The sequence below is a fragment of the Anopheles cruzii genome, chromosome 2 (genome assembly GCF_943734635.1).
Source record: "Anopheles cruzii chromosome 2, idAnoCruzAS_RS32_06, whole genome shotgun sequence".
Taxonomy (NCBI): Eukaryota; Metazoa; Arthropoda; class Insecta; order Diptera; family Culicidae; genus Anopheles; species Anopheles cruzii.
The window spans coordinates 17,054,906-17,081,316 of NC_069144.1; the positions used below are offsets into that span (position 1 = coordinate 17,054,906).

The 26,411-nt window shown below is 52.2% G+C and overlaps 1 protein-coding gene across 1 annotated transcript; it reads right to left on the minus strand.

Moving 5' to 3' along the window:
• Nucleotides 1-11,571: 11,571 nt before the first annotated feature.
• On the minus strand, nucleotides 11,572-25,532 carry LOC128269117 (myosin-IIIb). Its single transcript, XM_053006486.1, has 14 exons — nucleotides 25,380-25,532; nucleotides 23,129-23,284; nucleotides 17,290-19,091; nucleotides 17,078-17,222; nucleotides 16,860-17,010; nucleotides 16,220-16,787; nucleotides 15,996-16,161; nucleotides 15,699-15,927; nucleotides 14,958-15,630; nucleotides 14,796-14,879; nucleotides 14,257-14,427; nucleotides 13,310-13,754; nucleotides 13,079-13,228; nucleotides 11,572-12,976 (listed from the first exon to the last, which is right to left on the minus strand). Exons 1-14 carry the CDS (start codon nucleotides 25,530-25,532, stop codon nucleotides 12,446-12,448), a joined length of 5,424 nt encoding a protein of 1,807 aa, XP_052862446.1. The 3' UTR covers nucleotides 11,572-12,445.
• Between the last annotated feature and the right edge of the window lie 879 nt (nucleotides 25,533-26,411).

The window sequence follows — 26,411 nt, forward strand, 5'->3', positions numbered from 1 at the left end:
CGCACACACGGTTACACCCACACACTCTGGTGCGTGAGTTCCTACGGATCGTGGGCGGTAGCGCCTACGGGGAGTCCGCGTGTTGTCGAGCGAACTGTGGGCTGCGCACTGTCCCTAATGGTCAAAACCCCTGCGGTTACTGTCCTGCCATTCTTGGCGATAAAGAAGGTAATGACCATAAAATTATCTAAAAGTTTTTCAATATTAGAAATGGGTTCCGATTTCAACAACTTTCTCGGCTACTTCAAATACTTGATCTCGATGAACCCAATTCAGGGAACACGTTGGCTCCATTCTGCGAGACAAACGAAACTTCCGTTCCGGCCACAGTCTCATTCAGTCTATCGCGCTGTCACTCACAGACACTCGCGCGCCTCCAGGATGTACCGTGCGCCTCCACCTGGCCGCACAAAGGCCCGAGAGACACAGACACGACTGTCCTTGCTTCTGGAGCGAGCGTTCTAAATTTAAACACTTCCGCACTCAGACCGATGCTGTGCTGTGATTCCCACACACCGAGACCATCCTTAACACACCCCCCAAAAGCACAATCAGACACACGCACACACGGGCGCGCAGCACCGAAGCACGAGGTCGGGACTAAATTTAGCTCCGGGCTGGCGTTACGCTGGTGTGTTGGTGCGTTGGTGAGTCCAAATACCGCGCCAACGCCAGCGCTAGGTGAGAAGCGACGCAGGTGTCGAAGGCACGAACTAGCAACGACCACATCCATCAACCACGAGACACGGCGGGCGTGAGCCTTGAACGTGAACTTTCGCTCGTGGTGTTGGTGCCGAAACGGTGCAGCTTTCGTGAGTTCCTCCCCGCGAGAGTTTGCCCGCTGAGCGATTTGTTGATGTTGCGAAGGATACGCGCCAACGTCAACGAAGAGTGCGCATGGTCCACGCTTTCCCCTTTGGCATTGTGGAACTCCTCGCTGCCGGGGAGAGAGCGCACAGCAGCGCCAGCAGCTGCTGCCCGTATCCTGCCGTCTGGCGTCACATCCTGGCCCAGTTCACCCGAAGCGTTCCAGACGAAGGCCATGTGGGCTCTACCAGACTGGGGAGATCCAACCGAAAAAAAAACCCCGGGAACCTAACGCGGTGCACCGCACTGCACATCGATGACGTCGGTTCAAGTGTACGCGCGTCATCACACGAGGACGAAGCATATGCCATAGCGCAGTGCCGACACGGTCTGGAGTTGAGGCAGACCCAACGGAAGCGTAAACAGAAGAGAAATGCAATTTCCCTCGTACATTTTACGACTCCGCACAGTCGGCGCTCTCCAGCATCCCTAGCGGGTGGTTGCCATTCTGCGGAATGGCTTCCCCTTTCGAGAGCGCCACCATCCTGAATGGGATACGTGGGGAATTGATACAAAAAAAAATAATTACAAGATCCAATTTTGGGAGAAAACAATATACAATAGATGCAGTGATGCAGGGGCGTTTTTTAATTAAATTATTATTACCGCAATCATTCTTAGCGTGTCTCACACTTTTGAACAATCCATTTCTGCTGCCCGTTTTAGATACTATAAATAAATATCCTGTGTGAAGATTTGCTATTCAGATTCATCGATTATATCCCTTTGAAAACAAACATATTCGGAATGACAAATCTCCAATATGGACGAAATGGTTCAACATAAATTAACCAACTCCACTTGGCAGATGATCCAACTTTGCTTTAATTTAATTTAATTTTCAATTAAATCTTTCCCGCTTTATTTTTTCCGTAATAACCTCCTACAATCCCGAGCTAAACTTATGATAAGTAGAAACAGTCTAGAATTGCCTGCACCATCTAATGAAGAACCAAAAAAATTCTAAATTACAACCCAATTTCGCCCTGATGGAACAGTACAAATATGCAGAGCGCGCACCAACGCAAACCATCTTGGTATCAAGTTCATGTCCTGTGCTTTTAAAAAGTTCAAAAACCCAATTAAAAAATGACTATAAATTACTTCCCAAGTTAGTGTCTAATGAATCAGCAACCTGAAGCAGTTTGTCACTGGCACTACCTGGGGGTCACGTGCCCGACTACCATTCCCAAGCTGAAACCGGCAACCGGTGAAAAGCAAACATGCAAAAGTGTAGCGTGGGACCAAAGAGCATAAAAGCGACAAAAACCGCTTCCACGAAAGCGGTAAGTAAATTCCGCCACCAATTGCACCAATTTATGGGTTTCAGCATTTTCTTTTTTCTTCTTTTGCTATGTCCGACCGGCATCGAATGTAATTCGAGACGGGCGGCTAATGCAACCCGAATAACTGAGGCCACGGCAACAAGTAACCGGTGCAGCGCACGGACCACCACCCGGAAGTGGGTGGCTATCGTCCCGTTTTTAGCCACCCGCCCCGTCTCTGCCCGTCCCGTTGGCCGTTCATTACCTTCATTGGCGCGGCACGAAAGTCGTTTGTGTTTTTCGCACAACCCGGAACACGGTCCGAAGGCACGCTGGGCAAACATTCCGCATCGCAGCAAACGGTGGCCAGGACTCGGGCAAAATACTTTCCGAAACGTGATATACGTGATACGCGAACCGGCGCTCATCGCTTGGACCGTCTGCAGTCCGCACGCTTTGACCAGACCGGAAGTTGGCAGGCAAATGTTTCGGTGAACCTGCTAAGAATGTGTGAATGGCGCCTGGGCAACACGTTACTTTGGGCGTTACGGTTCGGGCGCAATGCTGATCAAGTGCGGACCAACCAAGCAGATCCCGGATCAAGAGTCAAATCAATCAACCAATATTTACGCGCATTGAACGCACCCTTCACTATAAAAGTGCTCGAAATGGCGCGGAAAAATGTATGCTTTCTCAACGTTGCTTCCAAAAACACCCAGCAGAGAGCATAAAGGGAGGCAGCAAATCACATGCAAACCCTCGTTCTGTGTACCTAAACGAGTACACTCGGTGGAGTTGAAACCATGCGGCTTACGCAAATTCGCGATTTTATTGGCCACTCCAGAGACTGCTGTTGGCTGCCAGTTCGCGCCAAGTTCGCACCCCCATTAGTATGCTAGAATTATGCTGAATCACAAACCTAAGAGCGCCAGTGAGTGAGCAAACCGATGGGTCTCGTGGGGAATTTGGCAAACGCTCCTAATGCTGCTCCGTCACGCCACCGTACCGTGCGTGGCTGCGTTGTGCGTATTCGAATCTGAATCACGACAGACCGGGTATCCACCAGCCACCCAGCGCAGGGACCCCTCAGCCGGCGGGATAATCGGTTATGCCGTATCGACAGCAAACGGTCGTTTCGTTCGGTAGCATTTTCCTGAGAGGCTCGCTTCTCGAGACTCCATAACTCGCAGCAGGAGACTCTAGAGGGTTTGGCAAAACTTTCGCAAATGGTTATGTGCATAAGATTAGCTTGGAATGGACTCGTCGACCAGAGAATTTACAGTAACGCCATAAAAAATTGAAACAAACATTGAACGGTACCCTTCCGAACGGTACGTAACTGATTCAAATAAATCTGAAAGATTGAAATGTTATATCTGAAAGATTTAAAAAGTCCTGCACGAACGCCAAAGTCAACCCAACGAATTGCTCTTAGTTTTATAAGCCCTCAACGGAGGCGCCAGTCAAGACCCCAATAATTAAGCCAAGCTCGCTTGATAAATTTCAAGCTCCTCTTGCCCGAAACGTTTCCATTAGATTGGCTCAATTTGCCCCAAAACCTAAATCAAATGAAGTACGCCGGAAAGCCGATCCTTCAACCCGCTTCGTCTGTGGCCACCCGACGGCTGCCGACCCCACCTTTGGCACCGCGACGCAATCAAACCCCGCGAAAGGGTGATTTCATTACGAAACTTTTAATCATTATCGCTTAAGCTCATTTACGAAAGAAAACCGCACACGGCACCCCACCGCCGAAGTGCCCCACGAGTCAGCCGAGAGCAAAAAAAAAAAATACCGGCGCAATTTCCAAAACTTTTCCAGCGGGCGCCAAATCTCATCATCGCAGCACGATCGAAACCGTCGCAAGGTGCGCGTTGATCGTATCACTCACTGCAATTTCGATGGCGCTGCCAGTTGAAGTCCAGGAATGGAAGACCGGGCCACGGACCGGGACCGGACTCGTTCTCTGGTAATCGGGTTTGGGGCAATCTAGGAACGTTCCATCATCCAAAATCGCGCGATTAGACAGCTGAATGGACATCCGCAGGTGAGATGAGTCTCTAAAGTTTGATACGGAGCCAGAAGTGTAGCCCTTCTGTAGGGTCGTCCTGTGAAGTGGGCCGCAGGTTCCCATGCTGCCATGTTCTTACCTTCGACAGAAGGGCTCTTCCGAAGACAGGCAGCCGAAAGGCCAGGGCTCTCTCGTAAAATTAAACTTCTCCTCGGGTTTCGGGTGTTTAGGCCAACGGTGCCCGACGGTCGTGTTGGTAAGATTGACAGTATCATCGACGGAGCACAACACAACCACACACAGAGCAACGACGGGGCGACCTACGACATCGCGGGCACGGTTGGGGAGCAACAGTTTGCGAGAGGCGCATGCTTGGGCACACATGGGACCGCTTGGGCGGCCAATTCTGGTTCTTGGTTGTCAAAAATTCGGCTCGGTCACTAGGCCGCAACCCCAATGCCAGGAGTCTCGCGAGAACTCACGCGTTGGTGTTCGTGACAGGGCAGGCTTAATCGCACCCTTTCGCTTCGATATCACTTATCAATGGACCGACGGCCGTGTGTGTGTGTGTGGCGAGGGGCCAAAGGTCAATGAGTGGAGGCAGTGAACCGTAACGAACCATGTCAACCATGTGCTAGGGCTAAGGATGAAGATGAAATTGGAGATGCCATTTTGGGAAGCCAAGTGCTACCTCGTTATCCTTTCGCCAGAGCGATTATTCTTGGCGAGTAGAAGAAAACAAGCGAAATGAACTTCGAAGAGGCGTTGCCAAATGGAAGGTTTTAATGTTTTCTTATGTCACGTGGTGCGACTGAGCGAACGACTTTCGTAATAACTTATTGTGGCCATTGATCTGTCTGTAGCGTGTTATTTTGACCGATCGAACCATCAATCGAGCCTTGAAGGACTATTTCTTGTACCAGGCAGCCAGCACCAAATTATCAGGGAACTGTTTAGTATCTGAAGCGTTTCTTGTTCAAAAATCTGTTTGAACTTTGCCGATTGTGGCTCGATGTGGCGCGCGTTGTCACTTACCCGTGTCCGTGGTCCGCGGCAGACGCCACGCTCCTTGTGGCCATAAATCAAAGTTTACCACAGTCGCTACCAGCGGGGCAGAAGAAATGACGGCAGAAGTGCAAAATCAGCCACACCTCGACTTTTCTAAACAATATTTCAACGCGCCACGCCGCGCACGATGGACGACGCCTGGCACCAAGCGGCGCATCGCGGCGCACCCAGCGCAACAGATTTGGCTGTCATGAATCTTTCAACAGGTTTTTTGCAGTGGTTTGAAAAATGTAAGACTCACGCGGAAAGGGCCCGGTCCCGGCGTCTTCCCGGAACGGCGTCGTCTGTCGGCTCCGCCCCGGGTGGCGTCGGAAGCGAACTTTAAAACCAGTTTCTCTGGGGTTTGTTGGTTGGTTCATCCAGTGGCGCGAACTCAAACAAAATCCATCAAATGCTACTTCAATGTTCCGAGAGTGAGTTTAAATGCGTCCAGACTTCTGGGATTAACAGAACTATGCGCAGCCACAGAGCGCCAGCCGGTTCTATTGACAAGTTGCCGATGGAAGGCAAATGTTTTGACTAGAAAATTGATTTTCGCGCCAGACGACGGATTCGTGGCGCAAACTTTTCGCCAACGATTCGCCAGACAAGACAAAACATGGCTGCGGTGCATGTTTTGTCAGCCGTATAATCCTTGCCATGAGTATGCCGCCAGAGCGGGGCGCAGAATGTTGTTTTGATATCATTTCCTGTCGGGAAGGATTATCAATGCTTTAGATGCTTATTCGTCTGATCATCATAAACTCATCAAGAGTCAAAATTTAAAAAAATTACTAATCCATAATCCAATTTGTTGCACAATCGTTAAGCGGGTTATTGTAATAGTTTTAGTGTCTTTTTCCTACATGTAGCGAGTTGTACTTTTGCTATAGACATAACAAAAGATTATCCAACAGAATTACCGAAAACTTACTTTCACTCTGTTCGTATTCAAATGGAATAATGGAAAAAAAAGTTTCAATAATTAGGCGAGCAGCATACTAAGGATTCGATGGAAGCTCAAACGCTAAGCCGTTTAAATGTGAGCAAGCTTCATTTGGTAAGAAGCAAGTGGTACAAAATTGTTTCGAAAATAACATTTAACAGACATCAGATAACTAGAAACGATGAAGAACTTAACAATTAAGTCGAATACACTGTTACCGAAAATAGTTTTAATCATATCCCTTCACAATATTTTGATGAATGGAAAATTTTCCTCAAACCAAAAAAGGTGGCCAATGTCGAATGGAAAACCAAATAATGTTTAAATCATGGCGCTCATTCAAGGTAGCTTTTACTCTTGGCTTAAATTTAATCCTTGCCCGTGAACGAAACATAATATGCGATCAAGTTCGCCCATCATTCCCTACTCGCCCTACCGCTGTCAAATCGGACAGACATTCGTTTTGTTTGCCAGCCATCATAACAAAGGGGATTGTGTGTTTGCCAGCGCGCCAGCGAGGTACGAAGTGATTGCATCCATCAGGGCAGTCCCGACGCGAGCGGCTGCAAGTAAATCAGGTTCATATCTCGTCTAATTGGACATTGCCACCATAAATCTCATCCCCGGTCGACCAGCCAGCCAGCCTACCGGTCAGCCGTGCCAGTCAGCCAATTTCCCGCCGCCAAACGTAGAGGTGCGTAGAGATCCTCGCCACTCGCGGCCATTATTCATCTTCGCGGCCATCGGCACCGGCCGCCTGCTTAGAGCGATGCGCGAGTTGCAAATCAAAGCCCGAAACAAAAATCCGTCACTAACGTTCTATTCTTACACGCTCGCGTCTAGTCGCGACTTTCGAGTGTCAGCAAAATAAACGCTACACTCGGAGTTTTGAAAGAAAAAAAGCATCATTCATCGTCCACATTTTCCAGAGATTTCCCATCACCGACCACGGTACCGCGCTGGCAGCCAAAAGCCCATTAGAGCTACAATTTATAGTTTCCTCCGGAGGGCACTTCAGCTGGGAAAATAACATTTATCTAATGATGCGATGTCATTTGCTGCTCGACAGGAGGGCCATTTCGCTCCCCCCGCCTAGAACGAGTTCGCGAAATGAAGGGTAAGTTTCTTTCACCGGCAGCATAAAATTAGTAGCCCACAAAATTTATGCTGCATCTTTATCGAGCCCCCGGCTCGGGAGCGAATGCGAATCTGCGGCGGCCGACGATTGTTTATCACGTCGCGAACGAAATTTTCACACCACATTTTGCCCGCCACCCCAGTCGCTCGCTTCGCTTTTCAGACTTTTCGCCACCGTCCGGCTTCCAAACCGCGATCCGATCGAGAGTCCGCGTTCCGTTCCTATAAATAAACTTTTCGCTTTTAATAATCATTGTCTGCCGGGAAGCCCGGAGGCCCCGATCTAACTTTAGTCAAGAACGCCGACCGAGCGCGTGCTCCGTTCGCGATACGTGTGTATGCTGCCGCCGGCTGCCCCCGCCCACCCCCGGTGCCGACTGCCCCTGGTGTCCTAGATGACGCGGCCGCGCTACGGTGTCGCCACACCCGAAGGCGTGTCTTGACGTTTGAGCATATTTCGTATTTTGCACACACACACTCGGTGTGACTGCGGTGGCCGGGCACGGGCCGTCGTGACGTGCAAGAATTTTCCACGCACTCCCTCCGCGGGATATGCTGGCGCCACCTGAGCCACCACCGGTCGGGCGGGAGTTATGATTTCTGAGGCCGGCACCAAGATGTCACCTGCAGGCGCAGGCCGACGACGACGGCCATTTAAAGTACAATTGCGGTTGCGAGTGGTTGGACATGGTTTGAAGTAATGTTCTGCTGTAGCACTCGCCTCCGCCGGTGGCTTGATTGTTGTTTATTTATAAAACTTTTCCCGGATGGCTGAACCATCGGGGGTTTTGGCTGACTTACGGGGCGACATTAAAACGGTTCGGTTGGCCCACCGAATAGTGGTCCCTTCGTGGTCGGTCTGCCTATGCTAGCCAGCATTGGTCGGCGGTGCGGTCAGTTGTTGGTGCGCAAACAAATACACATGGCCATGGGGTTTGTTTGATTAGTTTATACAGTGCGAGAGTAAAAGTAAATATTGTCAAACCATTGCCTAACTAACAGTTTTAGCTTTACCAACTTTTGGTAGCAGTTTACGAGCCATTCAATTCCATTCTTTAACCAACGAATATTCCACAACATTTTGACACGAATTTCATTGTATTATACAAAATAGGTTTTGATCCAAGTCCATTTCTTACCCTACACGAAGAATTAAAAAGTTCAAAAACGCAACAAAGAAAGTAATTTAATAAACTTCAACATACAGCATCATACCGTTACAAGCCCATTAGAAAAGGGAAACTCAATGGAAAGAGCGTGTGGTTTGGTTTAATTAAATTTAGTACACAATTCGCTAAACTGTGGGACGAATTCTGTGTTCGAACACAACACACACCAGCAACGGTGATGGCCGATACCACCCAAAACCCCACTGCCGAGCCGAGGAAATGGAGCAACATTATACGATACGGGTATTGCATTACGAGCACGCCCGTGAACGTAAAACCTAATTTTCCTTTCAATTACCGAAACCGAACCGGACAATCGGAGATTCGGAGAAAACCCCGGAAAAAGTTGGGTCACACGTGCAGTGAAATAATATTATTGACAGTAAGCGAATTCCATTTCATTCCGGCGATACTCGCCCTCTCTCTTTTTCTCCCCCTCTCTCTCTCTATCTATCTTTTCCATTGAAAATGATATTATGAAAGAGAAGAAAAAGGGATAAGCATGGTATAATAACGGTGTTAGCAGCAGTTACCGTATTTTGTAACATTTTATTATTACAACCGTGCCAAGGGAAAAAAAGGAACCGAAGGATATCAAGATGTCCCCGTTGTCCCGAGTCTTATGGCGGTCCGAATCCCGCATGGGAACGGTCGCATTAGTGACGTTGGGGCCACTTACCTGTTTCATGAGCGGGAGCAGCATTTTTTCGACGGACTTGATTTTAATATCCAGCATGTACTCGTTGGTGGAGGCCGCGGGCACCGCACCCGCGCACCCACTGCCGTCGGCCATATTCGTTCAGGAACTCGGCCAAAACTCCACGAACGGCTTCCTGCACGAGCGGGCAGCAGCGGCGCAAGAATTTTCACACAATTTTCCCACACTGCACTGTAACTACTAGCCTAGAAGATCGGGTGGCGTGGTCGACGATGGTCGTAATTCATTTTACACGATACACGCTCCACCGGAACACGCTTGCGACGGAACTTTGCTTCACTCGCGCATGGTTGCTGGGATTACAAAATTAATTTTCACTTGAAGCATTTTGACGTACGCTCAACAATGCACGAACAGTGCGGGGGAACACACACACAGGCAGGCATCTTTCTGTCATCGAGCAGGGTTCCATACCAATGAGCGTACGGCACATCGAGCGCAATTTTATCACCATTCACCGAAAAATACATAACCTCATTTCCGTTTCTGTCGGATCGTAAGCGAATTCGCGGCTTACGAAACAATTCTGCAAAATCCACGGCACCACAGGAAGACCATCTAGACCACCCAAAAGAAGATGCCGTGGCCCCACGATCGAATGCTTTCGTTGTTGGCCGCTCACCGACGACGCACCAGTACACTTGCCGCGCGTGACGGATCTCGTTCACTCACACGGTCACGATCACGGAATGGGGCGAGACTTGCCAGGCCATCGCGGAGCCAAAGCCCGGACTCCTTTTTCGACTCGTTCTCACCGAACATTAATTTCCATACACAACTTCAGCTGGACCTTCGTTCACGCATATAAAATCCAATCCACGGCCAAGGAAGAAAATCGACCAAACGGACCGCGAGCTACGCACACCGACGTCTGGATGACATTTTCTAAATTAAAGTTTTTCTTCCCTGCCCCGGCACAAATATCACCGCAGCAGCAGCTGCTCACGCACGGCACGAAACACACCGAGGCACACGGCACACCGAGAGATCCCGAACCGAGGTGTCCAACGTACGGCAGTCGACTGGCGGTGGCGATCGCACGTACGCACGTATCGGCACGATCGGAAACCGCACGATCTTCGTTCGATCCGGGAAAACGGGATTCGCGTGTTTGTATGTGTGTGTGTGTTTGGCTGTGTGAGTGATCTGCGGTGCGGTATCGAGTGAGAAAATCGGTCCGGTGAACGTGAGCAACGATCGAACGATCGATGAGACGGTTGCTGTAATGCGGTGTGCCTACTTTCAGGGGTTTTTCAACGGTTAATGACTTTAAACCCTTAAATGTCTAGAAGAAATTATATGATAACCAATTCTAACCAAAAAATACCAAACAATGTATTATATAGGGTTGAGAAGTATGTGAAAGCTTCTCACATTTATCGAAAACAAGTCTTCAATTTGTTCTTCCTCAATATTCACATAAAACATAATTCCCAGCGGTTGTCACTTGCTCCTCCTCTAAATAGCGTTGACATGCTTCGTTTACGCTATGCAGCTCCGTGTGCAAGACGTACGTGGCTCCAATCTTCAGCAGAATTACTCCACGAGCATCATTAAAGCTGATGCGCACGCTTTGATGAAACTTTACAAGTGCCCATTTTCCAATCAAACTTTACGAGCCCGAGTCCCGTCCAAAATGGCTTCCCGTCGAAAAGCGACAACGGAACGGACCACGCGAACCACGAGCCACGGATAATTAGGTTACTCGACCGTATCGCCAAAGTGCCCATCCAGGCGAACGGGGTCTCAAAACTTGTCCATCGCAACGCCGTAGTGACGGCACTCACGATGGACGACGTTTCGTGGGTCGGGCATGGTTCAAAAACACTCCAATATCCCGATGCAACCGCCAACCGATGCATCGACGCCATCGTACGCCACCCACCCACTGATGGGCAATCATTTTTGTAGCCATCGAAACGCATCCTGTGTGTACCAGGCGACTCACCCGGTACCGGCCGGGCGCAGGACGAGAAAAGTATGATGAACGGACCATTAATTATGCACAATACAGGGTAGTCATAAATCCTGCATTCGTGTACAATAAATTATGCACCGCGGGTCCGGGTCCATTATCCACGGGTGCGCCCTAAAACCGGGCCCCGGCCCCGGAGCACAGTGACAGGCGAAAGAACCTCACGTCGGGAACGAGCACTCCACAGCGCATCGGTCCAAAATCGGTTAGAACAGGCGCAGGCGGACCCAAATCGGCTTCGCTGAACATGGAAAAGCTTTTTCCCGACCCCAGACCGAAAGCCCGATTACAAACCATTAGCGGCCAAGTGCTAGGCCGCGGACGAACGGGATGACAGCAAGCCACACGCAAAGGAAAACAACACTTCCCAACGGGGTTTAGCAATCAATAAAGATGGATTTATTTTCAAAAACAAAATCTACGATTAATGTCTAGGCAAACGGGCTGTCCGGGCTGACGTGTCCATGACTCCCGCGTGCATCAAACCATGAATTCCATTTTTATTTTCCGCACCAAAGCACACACCGAACGACGCTTAATGATTACACAGAAGTTCCTGGGACGCCCTTTCTGGGGCCATTTTTCTTTCGCCAAACCGAGAGCGCACTTATCTGTCTTCTACCTCATTGAATTGTACTGTTATCGATTACGTCTAACGCGCTCTGTCGAACGGGCGGCCTCGCTTTCCTACTCAACAGTCCAACACTTAGCCATTCACGCGAAGGTGCATGCTCCTTCTCCAAGGTGTCTCCAGTGTCATCGAGCTACACGGCAAACGGAAGTGGTTATTGGTTCGCACCGGTAAAAGGACTGGAAACCGGCCGATAAGACCGACCGCTTACTCGGTGAATAAAGTGCGCCTCTTGCGTCTATAAAATGTGATTTCATTTCACGCCTTCGCCAGTCCGCGCCTCCGAGGCGAGCGAGTGTGAGCGAGTGTCTCTCGTCGGTACGGACAGGACAACGAACAGTAGGAGACCAGCGCCACCGGCAGCGGAAGTGTCTAGACGAACGCGAACCTAAAGCTCCTCTCCATTGGAGAAAAATCAACGTTAAAACTTTTCTCACGTCTGGGTGGGTCTGATAGTTGGTGGTCGTGGTGGGTCCAATAGAAGAAAATCAGAAGGGCTCTGTGCTTCGAGAGGTTTCATTAACTGTACGTACTACGGGGTGGTGGTGATCCGGATCATCCCGAACCGTCGGCAAGACGGGTTCCGCACGACCGCGACCGCTCTTTGGCTACCCTTCTTTCGTCGACCTGTCAAACTGACACCGGCAGGCCCCTGGATGTAGGCAATCCGGCACCCTTTCTAACTTTTGCCACGCTGCGGTGGCGGCGGCGACGGTGGATTGATGCCCTTCCGCTTCCGGAGCGACTCGGTCGGACCCTGCGTGGGCCGCAGCAGCTGGCGGAAGTTGAACGGCCCCAGGTACGAGTCGGCATTGCGGTCCTTCTGGAAGATGATGGCCTGCTCGACGGAGTCAAACGAGTTGAGCGAGTTCAGGCCGCTGCTGCCACTGCTCAGGCTCGAGCTGTTCGAGCTGTCGGCCCGCTCGCCACTGTGGCCACCGTCGCCGCGGGACCGCTCCCGCTGGTGGTGCACCGGTGGACCCTTCACGTCGATGTTCAGGTACTTGGACACGTTGAAGTTCTGGTAGTCCTTGTCCAGCGCGTACCGCTCGTCCGACAGGCTGCCGCCACTGCTGTTGTTCGTACCCTTCGTGTCTATCTGCGCGGCGAAGGACGTGACGTGCGGACTGAACCGGTACACTCCGTTCAGAAGCTCGCACACTCCCTGGCCGCAGCTAAGCTCCGACTGGCGTTGACGTGCTTTTTGTTGCTGCTGCTGTTGCTGTTGCTGTTGCTGGTGCTGTAACTGCTGCTGCTGGCGCTGGTACTGTTGCAGCTGGGCGAGCTGCTGCTGTTGCTTCTGTTCGGCCGCCTTCCGCCGGTGGTTGACCAAGAAGTTCGTGTCGCCAAACATCCGCATCACCGGGCTCTTGCTGTCGATTTTCGTCTCCTCCGAAATGTTCTGGTACTCGTGGTGCTCAATCAGCCGCTTCTGCGGAATCTGTAGCTGAGGCTGCTGCTGCTGCTGCTGGGGGTGGTACTGTTCGTGTTCGTCCCCGAGCCCGGCAAACCTGCTCACCATGTCCGGGTCCTTTTTGCCGACCGGCGACGGATGCTTCTTGCGGCCGGCCGGCTCCTTGCGCACTTTGTCGACGTTGGCGGACGAACCGGAAGACAGGGCCGATCCGGACGACGTGGACGTGGACGATTGCATCGCTTTCTCGCGCTCCTTCTTGGCTTTCTTCTCGCGCTTCTTGCGCTCCTTGTTTTCCTTCTCGCGCGCCTTCTGCTCCGCCTTGGCAGCCTTCTTACCGCCGAGGGCGCCAAGCAGCCCGAGCCGTAGCGCCGGCGAGGAAGCTTCCCGGGTGGGCGATCCGATCGGTGATTGACGCACCGGCGACGGCTGTGGGACCGGATCGGGGGCAGGTTCACGCTGCGGCTGTGGCTGGTGATTGGGTGAGTAGCGCAGAATCTGTTGATTGTTCGGATTCAGGTAGCTGAACGCCGGAATGCTGCGTATGTGGCCCGGTTCCTGTCCATTCGGTGACCTGTTGGAACGGAGAGTGCGAGTGAGTGAATTAGCGACGAAACCAACCGAGGTGAGGCACACAGAACGGCAACCGAGTGAGGACGAAATAGGACGAGACACAGAAACCAACAACACAAACCTGAAGGAGTCCCACATTTGCTTTACCTGTTCTAGTGGCTCTCTCTCCCGCTCTATCTCTCTCTTGGCTAGTGACTGTAGAGAAAAGATGGGTTCTTCGGGACCTCGGAGTCGATGTTAGTGGTTAGTGCACGCTTGTTCTTGAGTGGACTTTTGTGGGAAAGAAAGGTTACGTGGTGCAGATTAGTGGAAACGGATTAGGTGCATTAAGGCTAGTAGTGGTTATTGTTTCGATCGAACTGGGCAATCTTGCCGACCAATCCCAGCTGCGCCCTGGTAGTCGTTAGCGTGCAACGTGTGTTAGAAAGAAGAGCTTCATTTATTAATCCGTGCAATCAACACATGTTAGCTTCGGTAAACACGGCGGTGGAAACTCTGCTTACCGTGCCAGGCCCTTGAACTTGTCCTGCGGTGTGCTCTCGGTCGCCTGGAACGCCTGATGCCAGTTGCTGGAAAGCTGCTGCTTGCGGTCGCCCAGCTCCATCTTGCGCTCCCCGAGCACATCGTTACGGTTGACGTCGATCCGCTGCGAAGGTTGCTGCATGTTACGTTGTCTGTACGGAGGATGATAAGTGTAGAACCAAATTAGAAACCTGGATGTCTGGATCAGTCAGTGGAACTTGCTCCGTAACAAACAACTCATGAAAACGGCAAAACACAAGCAAGTGAAGTGAATCGATCGATAGGAGGACAGTTGGTACGATGAACAGGTTAGTAGCTGTACTTTAGTGGGTCTACTTCTACCGGAATGTCGGCTGGCTGAGTCTACTCAAAAGTCTGGCTTCACACTCACACTATCGTTCGCTTTCATTCTTCTTCTCTAGTCACTCGCCCTCTCGCTCTCTCTCAGACGTACACCCAGATCATAAACCAACTGCAAAGCGAAAACGCTAGCAGAAGCATTAGAAACATGTGCAACAACCTTTGCGAGCGCAGGTTGCGCTCCACCTCGTAGAACGGCATGTCCCACGGGGAGATGTCGTCAAAGTCCGACACCGGCGGTGGACTTCTGGACCGCGTAGAAGTGGAAGAAGAATAGGTTATGCAGTGGCCCTGCCCTAGTGGCCCACGTTCCTTGGCCTACCTTTGGATCAGTTCCTTCGTCATCTCGTGGTCACAGTCCATACTTCTGAGCGAGCTGTACTTGGCGCAGTCCCCGCCCGGAACCGTCCCGAGCAGACCGGGCACCAGCACGAACCCAGGCGGTCGCCGGTAGTCGTGGGGCAGCTTTTCGATCGTCTCCAGCGGCACGCCGCTCTTGTTGACGCGCAGGTTCCGGTGCACCTCCTGGTTGAGCAGGTGTACGTTCTGGGAGAACGCGATCAGGTCCTGCTGCTGGTCTTTGGTGCTGAGCGGTTTCGGTTGTGGCTGCGGTGGGGCCGGTCCCTTGCGGGATGCCTCACGGTTGTTCTTGGTCTTTTGCGTCCGGTAGTACCGCTGGATGATACGGGCCGCGTCCTCCTTCGTGAAGCCCTCCTTCTGCATCATGCGCTGCGCTTCGACCCGGTTCTTGGCGATGCCCAGGATGTACTTCGTCTTCGCCTCGATCTCCGGCGTCATGCGCAACTTGCGGATAGTGTACCCGCGGTAGTAGCTCTGGATCACGATCGCCGCCCGCTCGTTCTCCTTGTTGTGGACGTTCGACTCCGCGCCGCTGCGCCTCTCGTGCGGATGCACATTCTTCGCCTCCAGCTGGTGGTTCGACAGCTGGTGGATGAGCTTCGCCTTGGCCAGCGCCTGTTTGGCCTTGTTTTGCTCTGCGGTAAGGAGTTAGTGATTAGTGGAAGAGTAATGGCAGATTGGAACTCGGGCAGTTGGTCAGTACCGTTGTTCTTTTTCTCCTTCGCCAGACGCTCCTTTTCGAGCCGTTCCTGCTCCAGTCGCTCGCGCTCCTGCTTCTCCTTCAGCAGTCGCATGCGGCGCCGCGTCAGCCAGCCACGGACGTGCTTCTGAAGTGTTACGGCACTCAGTGCGACACGCTGTTTCTCACGCCTGTACAGAGCCTTCGCCAGCCAGCGTCTCACGCAGGCCTGTACCAGAATGATTTTACGAACCTACGAGCGTAGAGGAAAGGAAGCGTTTAAAGGGCGTCTGATAGCTTGCCGCAGGCCAGCATACTTACATGTTCCTCGTACAACTTGGACAGGTACTCCACGTGGTAGTACTTGAGGAACACTTTCGACTTCCCGAGTGCCCATCCATCCATTTTTAGACGCACTAAAAGTAAACGACAAGATTCCCGATTCGACACGACACGCTCGTCGAAGCTGTACGCCAGGAAGCAGTATCTGAAAAGGAACCGAGACGTTAGTGTTCGAAGGCTGGGGTTCGGCTTCCTAATCTTACTTTCGCAAAAAGTCCGCAAAGGTAAACCGATGGCTGAACCCATGCTGCCGGATACGGATCGTCTCCAGTACGCCGGTGTACCGTAGCTGCTTCAGCACCTTCGTGGCTTCGAACGTTTTGGCCGCCTTCAGCTCGTTCGGCTTGATACAGCGTATGAACTGGGGCGTCCCCGTCACCATCTTCTGCAGCAGATCCATCAGCGAGTACCGGAAGTAGGTGGCCACCGTTTGCTGGGCCCGTGACTGCGAGGCGAGCCCGCGCGAGTTAAACTTCTCCTTCGTGTCCACCTTGATGAAGCTGGACACGTTCTGGCGCGACCCGGTGTCCTGAATGGCCGAGTACAGGTTGCCCGTTTTCGTGATCGGACACTGGAACAGGAAGCGTATCATGTCGTACTGGCTCTGGCGGATCAGCTGGATGATTTCTGCCGGCAGGAAGTTGCGGTTCTTCTCCAGAAACCCTTCCGCCTGGTAGACGACGCGCCCGGCAAAGTGGTGGATCGCGAAGCAGACCGCGTCCGACTTGGGGCGCTGGTAGAACTTCGACTTGACGTTGGTGTGGAATTTTTCTGTCAAGTGGGTGTCAAGCAAGTGGCAACGTTAGAGCTGGCGCTCAATCCAAACCCATCAAGGAGGCTTACCAATTAGGGAGCGATCCGTCGAACGGGGGAATCGGGATTCTTCGTCCAGAAGCGCCAGAAGGCCCAGCGGGCGGCTTAGCAGCATGTCCAGCACCGGGCGGTTGTCTGCAAACTCCACCAGGTCCACCGGAATCCCTTCAGCCATGTATTCCTGTCGATTAGTAAAGGGGATCGTTCGCTTTCTCGATTCAATTCAATTGAGACGACCAACGACTTACCTGCTGTTCCCAGGTGAATATGTGCTGGTTGAAGTAGTACTGAATCTGCTCGTTGGCGATATTGATGCAAAGCTGCTCGAACGAGTTCTTGCTGAAGTTTTCGAATCCGAAAATGTCCAACAAACCAATCGCCAACTGTTCCGGGCTGAAAATGACAGTTGGGACGCGTAAGTTATGGATCTCCAAGGATTCGCTTCCCCCAATGAACCTACCTATTGTTCAGACGGTTATGGACCAGCAGGAGATTGATCTGGTTGACCATCCAATCGAACAGCCGCCCGTACAGACCCTTGGCCATCGCGTCCCGCGCCGTACACGCTTCTGCCACGTTGTTGTGCCGGGTGATCGTTTCGCCACGCGTCACGACCGAGTTCGAGGACAGCGCATCGAGCAGGTCGGCCGAATCGACACCCAGCAGCTTCGACACCCGGTGCATCGGTGCGACATCGATCACACGGGCCCGACTGTCCGTGTTGTCGTTCGCCTCCATCTCGCCGAACTCGATGTCACCGAGATTCAGGATGGCCGCCAGCACCCGGTTCACCATGTCGATCTCTTCGTCTTTGAACCCGAGCACCTTGAAGCTCGCCAGTAGCTGCTTCCAGCGGTCGACGTTCGTCTTTGGTAGCGTCGCCGTCTCCTGCAGGTACCGGTGCGTCTTCCGGTACGACGGGTGCAGGTAGTACTCCTCCAGCCGGCCTTCCGCCTGCAGCCCGTCGTACATGTAGTAGAACACGTGGAAGTTGCCCTCACCCTCGGCCTGCTTCACGACCCGGCTCTGCTCGAGCAGATACACGAAGATGCGGGCCCCGTTCACCTTGCCACTCTTGGCCATCGTCAACTCCAGGTACTTGCCGAAGCGCGAGCTGTTCGAGTTGATGCCCGTCCGGGCATTGCCGAACGCTTCCATGATCGGGTTCACCTGCAGGATGCGCTCCTCCAGGTTCTTCGTGACCGCCTTCCCAAGGTACACCAGCTGCTTGAGCAGCAGGTTGGCACTCTCCGTCTTCCCCGAGCCACTCTCGCCCGAGATGACGATCGCCTGGTTCTGGCGCTGGTGTACCAGCGCCTGGTGGGCCGCGTCGGCGATCGCGAAGATGTGCGGCGGATTATCGGACCGTGCCTGCGCCATGTACTTGTGCTGGTGCTGCGTCGTGTACAGCCCGACCTGGCTGAACGGGTTCACCGCGATCAGAATGTCGCCGATGTACGTGTAGATCTGGTTGGTCTCGAAGCGCTTCTGGAGCTGCTCCACGATCGCATCCTCCGTCAGCACGTCCAGGGCCGCCAGATCGTCAATGTACATCTTCTGGGGCTTCGACTTACGGTCCGACTTCAGCTTACCGTACTTGGTGGTGGCGATCGCCTGGCTCGGCGCTCGCCCATCTTCCCGCTGGCGCGCAATCTCCAACCGGAGCTCCTGCCGGATCTGGTCCACGTACGGTCCAACGCTCTTGAGGAACGGGTGCGTCACCAGCTCCTTCGAGAATGGCCGTTGCTCGAGATCCTTCACCAGGCACTCGGAGATGAAGTCCGACAGCGCCGACGAGTACTGCTCGGGGTGCGCGAGCTTCGGCGGTGGATTGCGCGGTATCTGAAAGAGGGCCCGCATCGGGTGCAGCTCGCAGAGCGGTGGATCACCCTCGGCCAGCTCGATCGCCGTGATGCCAATGGACCACACGTCGCACCGCGAATCGTACGACTGGTCGAGCTGCTGCTCGCAGGCAATCACCTCCGGTGCCATCCAGTACGGCGTGCCGACGCTCGTGTTCCGCCGGGCCATGGTCGCCGCCAGATGCGAGCTGACCCCGAAGTCGACCAGCTTCACATGGCCCGACTCCGTCAGCAGGATGTTGTGGCCCTTGATGTCCCGGTGCATGCAGTGGTTTTCGTGCAGAAACACGAGCGCCTGCACCGTTTCGCGCAGTATGTACGCGATCTGGTTGTTGGACAGCCGGGCGCCCCGGCTCCGCAGACCTTGAACCAGATCCGTGACGGAGCCACCGGTGCACAGCTGAAAGTAGGCGTAGAGGGGAAAAATTAGCACACGGAAATTGGCCACTCCAGACCAATCGGTGGTTAGGCAACAGGTGCGGTTCCGCGATACTGATTAACCCTCAATATCATTTTCTCTCTCATGTTTTGACAGTAAAATTCATCCGGCTCGGCAGCGGTGTTCCGAGACCGTAATGCGTCACGCTTCTTCATGGTGATCCATCAAGTGTTTGTATTTTAAACTACCGATTAATTGACTTTTAAAACGTGATACTTCGTTATGGAAATTGTAAACAATCAGTAAAAACTTTGACATTTACGAAATGGGATTCCAAGGTGGTGAGTCTTCAACTCAAACTGTACGAAATTTGAAAAGCTCCATTTTCATCTCGGTGGTTACGTTCATAAGAAAAATTGTCGTACTTGGGGCTCGGAAAACCGCCACGTCTCACGTGCGCCGAGTATCGATAGACACGCGAGAAGTTGGCGAAAATGCATCCGCAGGCCCCCGGATATGGGCGCGAATCTAATAATGTCATTACTATACCGCTCGGCAATCAGACTATCGACTATCCAGCGTCTCGGTGCGTTTACTTAATGGTCCCCGAAGACGTTCGCACCCGGTGTTAGGGCCCCTATAATGTGACCGCTCAATGGCTCGGTGAAGCCCCCGGTTGGCTCACGGTTTATCCACCTTATCGGCCTGGGGCCTGATGCAACCACGTCCGTGGTTTGTTCGGTGAGGTCAGTTTTATGAAACGGCGATGAGAGCTGTATCCACCCAGTTTTCTTGTCCAGTACTGTCGGTACTCCTTCGCCAAAAATAGAAACCCATTGCCGCACAACCGTTAGTCATCCGGGCGAAGGACTGTGTGCCCGCGGAAACCTATCGGCAAACCGGAGCAATTCCGTGACAATGGCGAACCGGGGGAGGTGAATTTATTACCGTCCCCTCTCTCTCTCTCTCTCTCTATCTATTGGTCGATGGCACGTAAGAAAATGACTGCAGACCTGCAGGAAGGCGGCCACTGTACGCGCAGCGATCGATAGCGATGCGGAACCCGGCCGGCTGACGTGCGACTATAAGTTATGTCAACAAGCAAATAAACGCTCCGCCGGCCCAGCATTACCGGTCTTGCACCACTCCACGATTCACCTTAATTGCAACCGTAAATCCTGCCACCTCCACCACTCCGAACTTCCTCCGCTGGTGACTTGTTTGCGACAGTCACACGGTAGCTTCCTCATCTTCCCGTGGACTCGCGTTTCGCTGACCGGCGATTCCGGCGATTGGCAGCTCGAAAGTCACGAAATTATCAATTATGTTTTGGCCAAAGTTGCGAAACTCTTAATTATATTTTCTCCCGCCGAGGTCGAAAAAGAGGTCCAACACCTCAAAGACCTCGCCAGACATCACCGTCACCCGGGCGACTAGACGTGGACCAGCGAAGGGATTGAATGATCGGATACTTTCATATCTGGAAGCGATTGTTTGTTTTCCTTTCATTTGGATTGTGGTTAAAATTCCAACCAGGAGACAGAAGGCTATCTGTCCAACGCCCCGTTCGGTCAATGTCCCCGACTATTGGGCACTTGCCTGTCTTATTGAGTTATCCCATTTCATGCCCAGTCAAAAATACTGTATCTCGATCGGTCCGGGATAGCAGACATCTTTCGGGGACACAAAATATGCACCAAAATGAATCAGAGGCTTACGGGAGCGCAACAAAGTGGACACTTATCACTTCCCCTTTCAAAAGTCCCAGCTGGATGATGATGTGGATTTTTCTAAAATCCCCAACCGGACTTCGGGGCCCAAAACGGCCCCGGACAGCGGCATGATCGGTTTCATTTTTATACGCACCAAAGTGCTTCTCCTTTGCTCTGCAACTCTTTAATCTTTCTCTCTTTTTCTCTCTCTCTCTCACGAGAGAGGGACATATTTTATGAAACTGTCTCGACGGAATTGGTAATGGGCGAAACTCCACACTGTGGCGACCAATAAAAACCCGAACGCCGTGTCGAAAGTGACGTTCGATGGCGCTAAGCTTGACTCGGTCGGAGCTGCCAAAATCTTCGATCGTCGCCGCCTTTGCCGGCTCTCTTGGTTCCCAAAGTTCATTGGGAAAAGAAGAAAGATGAAGCGATCTCGGCCCTGCGATCCGCCGTCGCCGCCGCCACAGCTGTTTCGCATCTCTCGAACCGCCGGTTGGTCGGTGCTTAAGTCTTAATTTGAACTTTCTTTCGCCTTTGTTGCCGGCATGGCACGGCCGGTCGGAGAAACTCCCAGCGGTAGGCTCGTACCAGCCCACTTCTTGAGTGGGGCCCCGAAAACGAAAGTACTACCCGCGGAGCAGCGCTTTCGATCTTAGCCGTGGATTGCCCTTGCCCAACCTAGCGCACCGGCGATGGTTTCAAGGTTGGCGCCGGGTGTACGACAATCAAGTTCAACAAACAGTTTCGAGCATGGCCCGGCCCGAACAGCACCCGGGAAAGTGAAACACCTTTACGAACTCGTGAGAGACTCGAGCATGGCGTATGGTGCGTGTAGCCGATTTATGCAGATGGACTGGACCCGAATGGGACCTAGGACCCGAATGGGATTAGCTTGCCCCGGTCAGTTCCTGGTACAGTAAGGAAAAAGACCGGACGAGACTTGGAGCGTGACCTCAATCATTGGGACTGGACCTCAGAAGACCAACATGAAGACACCGGAGACGGAGAAAGATGTTTAATACTACCGCAAAACTACACGAAACGGAAATAGTTACTTGTAAGTTACACATTTTGTGTCCATTTGGTCGGACGGTCCGGAAGAGGTCAGTCGGACGACACTTCTCGCGGTTCCCCAACTACATCTTCTGGCGGGCGATTAGTGTTTCCAGCAATGCACTTCTCTTCACATCCACCGAGAAGTCCGGCCCGCAATTAAGATCACACACTCCCGCTCGGGTGGGCTCGGTCAAGTACCTTCCGGACGATAATCACTATCAAAATCATCCCGATCCGAGGCGGCAAGCAGAAGGACCAGAGAGGACCACCACGCACTACCGGGGGAACCCAGAACTAGCCAACGATCACTTGTTGTTGCACTTCCTGTTCCTTAAGCTGTTCGCAGAGGCCCACCGCTCCCAGCCTCAGATAGAGTAGCTCATCCAGTGGCGGTACTGGAAAACCAAACGTCAGGTACGGCCAACAGGAACGTGCTATCCAACTGCATTCACCGTCCACCACGCAGAACCACTTTTCACCGACTGACCAACTGAACCCGGCCGGCCGATCGCCGAACTTCCGATCTTCACGCCTACCCGTCATGGGGCGTGCATAATTTACGATCATCACACATGCACATATTTGATTTACTTCACTCTCTCCCTCTCACTCGCTCTCTCTCACTCTTTCACACACACACCGTCTATTTGATCTTCGTGATCATATCGCGATAGCGATCGCGATCGTTCACTCTCACACACACCCAACCCGGTGCAGCGACCCCGGAGGGAAGATCTGGGGAAGATCCTGTTTACCAGGTCGACACCGCAAAGACGGCGATGGCTTTCCCTGGACTACTTGCCGTCCGAGGCCGCACCGGCACTTCCTGTTAATGAAATCTTTAGGCCGCCTGTTGAATACGCCACGCCAACACCGCCATCGGATTTCATCTGTTTTCGAGGGCGCCGAAAATGTTCACGGTCACCAAACAACAATAATTTAACAATCAACATCATGTTGTTTGGGTCGGGTTTCGTTAGCGACCGCCCGGTCCGGCGGGACTTTCTTTCAAACGCGAAGTAGAGTGCGAAGAAGAAGAAGCACAACACACATACATCGTCCGCCCGACCGCCCCATTACCATTCAGCACCATAATTTTCCCTCATTTTGGGGCCCTCTACGAGCCGTGCTAAGCGGTTCCGTTCGCCGGCCACCGATCGCGCGCATTTCGCGGTCACGGCCCGCGCTGTGACACTCCACTGATCTACATTTGCCGGCCGCAACCACCCCCCGGTGGCCTTGTAAACCTCTGGAGCCTGGAACCCAACCCGCGGCACAACTTACCTCCAGCACGAACCACAGCTGATCATCCTCGACGGTGGTACCCCGCTTCAGGAACAGTCCGGCAAAGTCGGGAATGTTGGGATGCTTGGAGAGATCGCGTAGCACCAGGTACTCCTCCTCGATTTCCTCGATGTTGTCGGCGATGCTCTCCAGTATCTGTACCGCCGGGATGGAAGAAAATCGAAACATTAAACGTGAAATCGTTCGCCCCGCTGAGCATCCAGCCCCAAGACCCCAGTGTGGGCCCGGTAAGGGTTAATTTAGTGAAACCAGTGGTGGCCATTTTTCCTTCGTTAAATTTACCATTATTGTATTATCATTTTTTGCCCTCTCTCTTCTCGAGAAACGATGGAAATCGGAATCGATACCGCACGGAACCATCTCGGAAGCATCGATCGGTTCGCTTCGGACCGGCGCCGCTCGGCGAACTCCTGACGGCCGCTCAAATTATGGCTACCAAATATCGTTTTTTTGTTTGTGTCCGCGGCCAAGACCCAAGCGGCGCCGAGGGCTCATGGCCCCCCCCAAAGGCAAACCCAACTCACTGCACAGTAGCCGATGAAAAGTGGAAGATAAAGAAAATTATGGAAAATCGCTTCGAAATAAATGCATTATTCAAGTTCGGAAAACTGATCCAAAATCAAGCGGCCACCACGACGTCTGTAAGTAGGAGAAACGTACCGTAAAACAGGTGGCTCTTCGATGGATAGCACGTTAATTGCCACCCCGGAGCACTCGTCGCCAGTCTGGTTGACAAACGACACCGTTTGGTTGCGTTTGTCTGCAACTGATTTGAGTGAAATCATAGATTTACGATTTTTGGGCATTGTTTTTACTTCTATTGTGGCATTTCTTTTGCGCTTTCCTAGTTTATTTCTCTCTTTTGCGCGGAGTTTGCTATTTATACGATTTTTGTCATGTTCAATTTATCTTTCCTTATTATTGGATAGCTTCTGTAATTATCTTCTATTTTTGTTTTGCTTTTGACTAGTCATTGTTAATTACCACAAAAATAATTCATGCCTGAGGATTATTTATGGCTTTGCTAAAGGTTGTTTACAGTTTTACCGGTTTTGCTTTTTCTCTTCATTTTCCTAGTTGCATTCGGTGCAGTCTTTCTATTTTCCAGTTTGCATGATTTTTTACTTAAAACTTCAAGGCTTATCCGCACTCCCCGTGCTTCCCAACACACGGGGTCACGTGCCGGTGACAGTATAATCAATGAAATCACTCTTCACGAACCGTCATCGGTGGGGCTTCTTCCGACACTCGTGCGACCATTGCCACCAAACGCGGAATATCCGCTTCGACCTTCCGGTGGTTTGATGGCGCTGTTTTTCGAGCTCCGATCTATAATCCGATCAGTTCCTCGAGCTCCCCGATCAATACCCTCCCCAGCTATTGTTTTTCCTTGTTTTTGTTGCTTTCCAAACCCGCCCACCAAGTGCCTGCAAACGGCCCGGAGTTGGAGCTGCGAAAAAACAGGCAAGCGAAACCCGTAATCCTAAACGCCTGAAACACTGCCGCGGCCAGCTATTGTCTGTTCCGGCCATCACGAAACACTTCCGAAAAGCGTTTGGGTGCGTACGATGTTATGTTCCCCGCTGTTGTTTTTTTTATTGTCAGTTTTCTTTTTTCTCACCAAACGCTTTGCATATCAATTGGGAACGCAAGCCAAACACAGGTTGCGGGTGGCTCTCAGACAATAATCAGGGCCACCGGCAGAGTCCCACACACAGCGCGGGTTCGACACTCACGTAACATGTTCGAAGGGCACACACCTTGCCGTTACGGTGGTCCCCACAGGTGCGCCATCCGGAAGCTCTACGGCCCAAGCATGCCAACCAATTACGCGCGGAACATGTGCGGAACTGAAGAGCACGTTGCCAATTGGACAAGGCGGCTAAGAGGAGATGGGATTGAGAGAAGCTTCTTCTTCGGTTTCTTCACGCGTCACACCGTTTATGTTGGTATCTTGTTTCGTTTTATACACTTTTTATCGCTGTAACAACCTTCAACACGGCCATTCAATTCATGCCTTGCGCATTAGAGATTGGCTCGGGCCACTCGGGACTTTGGTGTCCACCGGTTGTAGTGTACTATTTGAACCGAGTCTTTTCAACAGGTCTCTGAATCCTTCCACAATCTGGACTGGACAATCCGCTGGTCCGCTCTCCAGTAGGCCTCCACATCTCCACTTATCAGTGTGTTTTGGGCTTATCTAACAACCGAGTCTTCCGAGTCAACTTACCTTGACCGCATACTTTCGGCCGGTGTGTTTGTCCTTCGCACTGTAGACCTCGCCGTAGGTGCCTTCGCCGATCAGGTCCAGCAGCTCGAACCGCTCGCTCGGATTCGGCAGCCTGCTGAAGTCCACATGCTGCGACAGTCCATTGTAGGCCATAGTCCTGAAACGGCAACGGGAATGACGGGAAACGAAACAAAAATCAGCACCGGACCCGACTTAACGACGCGACACAGTTAGCGCGACCTCATCCACTGTTTGCGATCAGCTTCGCACTGGAACTGGCCAGCGGAAGCGACCGATGTCACCGACTACCGACGTGAACAGGGAACCCCACAAGGCAAAGGATAACACAGCTTAAGCCCGACTGGCCAGACATAGGTCGACGGAAAGAGACAGCAACCAACAACCCTGGCACGGAAAGCCTAGAATCAGTCCATCGGCGGACAAGCTGTAATCTAATAGGATCATGGCGGCCACGTTTCGAAAGTCCCCGTCTCTGGGGCCACACTAGGACACATGTCCGGCTGTGTGCATATCGATTGGCAGCGTGACGTTTGCAGCGCAGAAGAGGGATCCCTTTTGCACGTGATGCGCTGGCCAGCAACTTCAGACCATGGTCAGTAGCTACTGGAGTTTTGGTAGAAACAATCGGTTTCTATATCGCGTCTAAAGTGAGCTTTTACCAACCGAGCGACAAAACGTTGCCCGCTACACCGAGCCTTATTTAGCAACAATTAACAAGCCCCACAACAATGGTGCACCGCCAGCTAAACGAACGCTCCGAGCCCCAAAACTAACCTCGGTCGGCCAAAAATTGCATCATTTGGTCGGTCGCTACCTTAATACCTCGTTTAGTGTGCCAACAAACCCCTTGGTGGCCTGCATAACCTCCTAATTAACCGGCCTATTGCCGGCTACTTGCCGGACCAACAAGTGTGGCTTATGCGCGGTGCAGGACAGCATACCTTCTATGCTCCCCCCCCCGGCACACGTGCGAGTGCGTGTGAAGACTTGGCCAGCCGGCCACAAATATTG

Bases quoted from the DNA above. Each gene is read 5' to 3' on its own strand.
- LOC128269117 (XM_053006486.1), bottom strand. From the start codon at position 25,532: ATGGCCTACAATGGACTGTCGCAGCATGTGGACTTCAGCAGGCTGCCG. The intron at 14,880-14,957 runs GTAGGCCAAGGA...GCGGTCCAGAAG, and splicing joins ACGAAGGAACTGATCCAAAG to TCCACCGCCGGTGTCGGACT. The intron at 13,229-13,309 runs GTCGGCAAAAAG...CCCCAGCAGCAG, and splicing joins GCAAGAAGCATCCGTCGCCG to CAGCAGCAGCCTCAGCTACA.